This window comes from Plasmodium relictum (genome assembly GCF_900005765.1).
Source record: "Plasmodium relictum strain SGS1 genome assembly, contig: PRELSG_00_v1_21, whole genome shotgun sequence".
NCBI classification, from domain to species: domain Eukaryota; phylum Apicomplexa; class Aconoidasida; order Haemosporida; family Plasmodiidae; genus Plasmodium; species Plasmodium relictum.
Window position 1 is genome coordinate 38,188 of NW_021628402.1, and position 4,834 is coordinate 43,021.

The 4,834-nt window shown below is 19.5% G+C and overlaps 1 protein-coding gene across 1 annotated transcript; it reads left to right on the top strand.

Annotated features, from left to right (window-relative positions):
- Positions 1 to 2,399: 2,399 nt before the first annotated feature.
- On the top strand, positions 2,400 to 3,241 carry PRELSG_0001900 (hypothetical protein; the record flags this gene model as incomplete). Its single annotated transcript, XM_028677889.1, has 2 exons — positions 2,400 to 3,092; positions 3,206 to 3,241. The coding sequence occupies 2 exons, from the start codon at positions 2,400 to 2,402 to the stop codon at positions 3,239 to 3,241; spliced, it is 729 nt and encodes a 242-aa protein (XP_028531056.1).
- Between the last annotated feature and the right edge of the window lie 1,593 nt (positions 3,242 to 4,834).

The following is a 4,834-nucleotide window of genomic DNA, read 5'->3' on the forward strand; positions in this document are numbered from 1 at the left end:
AATGTTTTGATCTGAATAATGTTATTGTAAATAAACTTAGATAAGGCAAACTTTTTTACATTATAAAATAAGTTAACGTAATTTATTTTGATTGATACAAGTGTTATTAACCTTTCTCTATACTTATGAGATTATATTAAAAAGTACAATGAAAGAAGCATGTGAGCACATGTATATCATTTAATTATGTTAAACTAACCAAAATGGTTTCAATTATAAAAATTATATACATATATATAAATTGTAAAAAAAAGGTTTATGCTGTTTTATAGTTTTCTTTTTATTCACTTTATATATTTTTTTTGAGATAAAAAGAATTCTTAATTATTATTATTTTTTTTTATACCATTATTTTTTGTTATATGTTAATTATAAAATTATATATAAATAATAATTACTTTAATATTGTGGAAAATAAAAATATTATATTATAGTATTTTTTTTTATGATATTTTTTTTTCAGGTTGAGTAAAATAGTTAGATTTAATAATTAATGTAATAGCAGTGTTGTTCACTCTTTAATAGAGTGTTAATGAGACTTAATAAAACTTCTAAAATTCCTATAAAAATAAAGAATATAAAGTTAAATAAAGGATATTAATACATACTAATTTAGTAAAAATTATATTTTTTATATTTTATATTAAAAAATGATCCGTAACTTCATTTACGTTTTTTTTAATTATTGTCTTAGAAAAAATTGTGCAGTAATTAAGCAATTAAGAAAAATGAAATAAAATTTTTTATAAATTTTACTTTTATTATTATACATGAATAAATGTAATGATTTTTATTCATGAAAGTATCAATGAAAATTTGTGCAATTCTCCTAAGTTTGAATATATGTAATTTTTTTTTCTTAAATTTAAAAAATTACATATAAATTTCAGAACGATTGTTCCAATTACATTATGATATCATATTTAAATATGCATATGATTATTTCATTTGAATTCTAAAATTTTTAATTCAATATATTAATGAAAGTAAATATTAAAGAAAAAAGGTATCAAAAAAAAAAATTTATAGATGATATATAGAAAAATATATTAAAAAATCACATGAAATTATTTAATTAATTCAATGCATGTAAAAATAGTGTATAAAATTAAACGCTTTTTGTTCAAAGAAAAAATATTTTTGATGATCTTTGTAAAAAAAAAAATTGTTATTTTTAAAATCTATTCATATATTTAATAAATATTTTTTGTATTTAGCATATATTTTATTTTGTATATTTTCAAATATATTCACTATTTTTACCACTTTTAAAATTTATTTAATTTCTCTGATTTTGCATATACGCTTTTATTTTATAGAATATATTTTTATTTTTTCAAATGTATTCATAAAATAAATTATCTAAGTGTAAAAAAAAAAAAAAATTACTATAATAAAATAATATAAAAAATATGAATAATAAAAATTGAGAATATTGGGGTGAATAATAATAAAAATATAAGAACAATCTTTGTTGAAATGATACATTTGGATAGAAAAAGGAAAAAAATCCGTAATAATATGCATTTCTTAAGTAGTTGAAAATTGAAGATAATAAAATTTAAAAAAAGTACATGCATATAAAAAATGCATTGATCGAAATTTCATTCATTTTTTTATAATATTTTTTTTTAAAATAAAAAATGATCTCCTTGACAGTTTTAAATAAAAACTAACTTTTTAATATTAATAAAATTCTTATGGAATATAAATTAATTTTACTAAAATTTATTGTGTTCTAATACAAAGAAAAATAAAAATGCTTAAATTAAATTTACGGCGTTTACATGCTAATAAATGCTATGAATATTGTTATAATCATTTAAAAGTACGAATAGTAGAATAAAGATATTTAAGTTTGTGTTCATATTTAATTACTTCAGATATTTTAACAAATTTATTATTACATTTACTTAGATAAAAAAAAAATTATCAGTTTAAATTATGTAAGATTAAAAATAGTGAATTCTACATAATATAAATTTATTCATTAATACATTATTATTTTTTTTTTTTTGCATATTTTTTAACTTTTTTCAACACTACTTATTCATTAAATCCAATAATTTACTTTGCATTTAGAAATTATTTATTTAAACATTTTATAAATGTATTATAAAGTTTTAATTTTTAGATGATATAGATTTTTATTTTTGGAAAAGGAGTTAACATAATTAAAAAAAAAACCCTTCAATTATTTTTCATTTTATTCCACTGCAATTCATTTTTAATAGAAATTTTATTATTCTATTATAATTTTCGTATATTTTTATGTTTTAAGAATTAAAAATATTAATTTTACTTAAAAATAGTTATGTAAGTATACATTAGTCTGAAAAAAGCATTTTGATAATTTCTAAGAATAATCTTTTTATATAATAAAAATATAACTTTTCACTATGGAAGTAAATGCTACAAATACTACAGAAGGCTCAACTTTAACTACAGTTTTATCTCCCTCTCTTTCGGCTAGTACTACTAACTCTTCAGTTACTTCTCCAACACCAACAATAAATACTCAAAATATGACTGTTACTACATTAAGTCAAGAAATAACATCAGGTTCCACTAATTCATCCCTAGAAGGTAATGGAACAGTTACGACATCTTTGACACCAGAGTCACATTCTACGGCATCTAATTCATCATTAATATCATCCGCTGTTGTTCTACCAACTTCATCTGCTTCAGCAACTGCAACTATTAATCCATCTTCAACCATACCGGAACAAACATCTATGACATCTTCTGTTTATATAAACGGTACCGCACCTGATAATGCAACAGAAAAAGCTACAACCATTAGTCATGCAAATGGATCTAACCATCTTTCCACACATAATACTATAACTCCTAACAATTTAAATATCAGTTCAACTACATCAGCTCCTAGTACGACTATAGGGAATGATACACAATCTACTCAAGTATCTCTACAAAATTCCTCAACTCCTTCCCAAGCTTTCCAAACAGTTTCACCTGCAACTGCAATTCAAGCTTTTATAGGTGCATCATCCCTTTCTTTTACTTCTTTTATTTTTTGCGCTATTATATTTTTTATTATAATACAAATAGTTTATTACCGCTGTAAAGTAAGTTAACACTTAAATATATACTGTATTTTAATTTTTCTTCATTTATAATTTAGTTTTAAACTTTACTAATACAGGAAAATTTATATAAATTTTTAATTTTTTTACTATAGGACAAAAAAAAAAAAAGAAATAAACAAAGAGAATGAATAATAGAATCTGAAAATTGAGAAATTTAAGATAAGAAAAAGAGATGAAAAAAGTACAAATTTTATTTTTTCAAATTTCTTATATATATGCATAAAAAAAATATTCGTGTATATATTTTTATAACTAATTTTTATATTTTCTCATTTTATTTGATTTTTCTTATTTTTAATAAGTTCTATTAATACTTAAAGAATTACATTCTTGAAATTATTTTTATTGTTTATTATATGTGGTAAAATAATGCGTATAAATGAAATGCCCTCTAATAATATTTTTATACTGATTATTTTATATTTATGACGTTTGTAATAACTCTTATGCGTATCAACGCACTTAATAATGCCTGTTAACATTAGGATTATCTATATTATGATATTCCTAAAATTAATAAAATAGAAACTAGTTTTATGTGCACATACATATTAATAATTCTTATTAATTTTCATAAAAACAAATTTCTTATTAAATATTTGACAGATATATATGAACGTTATTCAACACATATTTATATGATAGTAATTATCAATTCCACGTTCATTGAGTTTGTGGTTAATAAAAGGTATTATTAACCTTTTGTAGCATGCTAAGCTAGTTGCTAGTTGTATACGTACAAGTTAGCCATGCACTGATGCTAGTCCTATATATATAAAAAAAAAAAAAAAAAAAATAAAGTTATTTTTTTTTTGTTTGTTTATTTATATATATATACATCTTTGTAATTTAAAAAAAAAAAAAAATTAAATATATTTTTTTTTTTTTTTGGGAAGAGTTTTATGAATGAATGAATGTTATGTTATGTTATGTTATGTTATGTTATGTTATATTATGTTTTAATTTTTAGTGTAAATAAAAATTAAAAGAAAGAAATGTTAACTTATTAAAACTTAAGAGATAAGAGAAATATTTATGTATTATTCAATGTATATTTTTGAAATAACATTGAATATCATAAAATTTTGACTTAATAAATTGTTATAAATTATTTGTATGTTTTTAATTAAAAGAAGATATTGGTTCTGTTTGCGCCGGTTTCGATTTTCCTGCCGTTGTCGCCAATTGATTTATTAATTGCCCGTTTAATGACTTTGCTAGAGTATTAAACAAACAAATTAATAAAGAGCATGTATAACTAAGTATACGTTTATATATATATATTCGTTTTTATTATATATATATATACTGTTTTCTTATGATGCATAATATTTAATTGAAGTTAAATATTACTGCAACTTTTAATAATCCTATTAACAGTTATAAATGAGTTTTTATTTACAAAGAATTAATATCTTCTTTTAATTAAAAACATATAAATAATTTATAACAATTTATTAAGTCAAAATTTTATGATATTCAATGTTATTTCAAAAATATACATTGAATAATACATAAACATTTCTCTTATCTCTTAAGTTTTTAATAAGTTAACATTTCTTTCTTTTAATTTTTATTTACACTAAAAATTAAAACATAACATAACATAACATGATCTCTCATCAAAACTCTTCCCCAAAAAAAAAAAAAATATATTTTTTTTTTTTTTTTTTTTTTAAATTACAAAGATGTATATATATATAAATAAACAAACAAAAAAA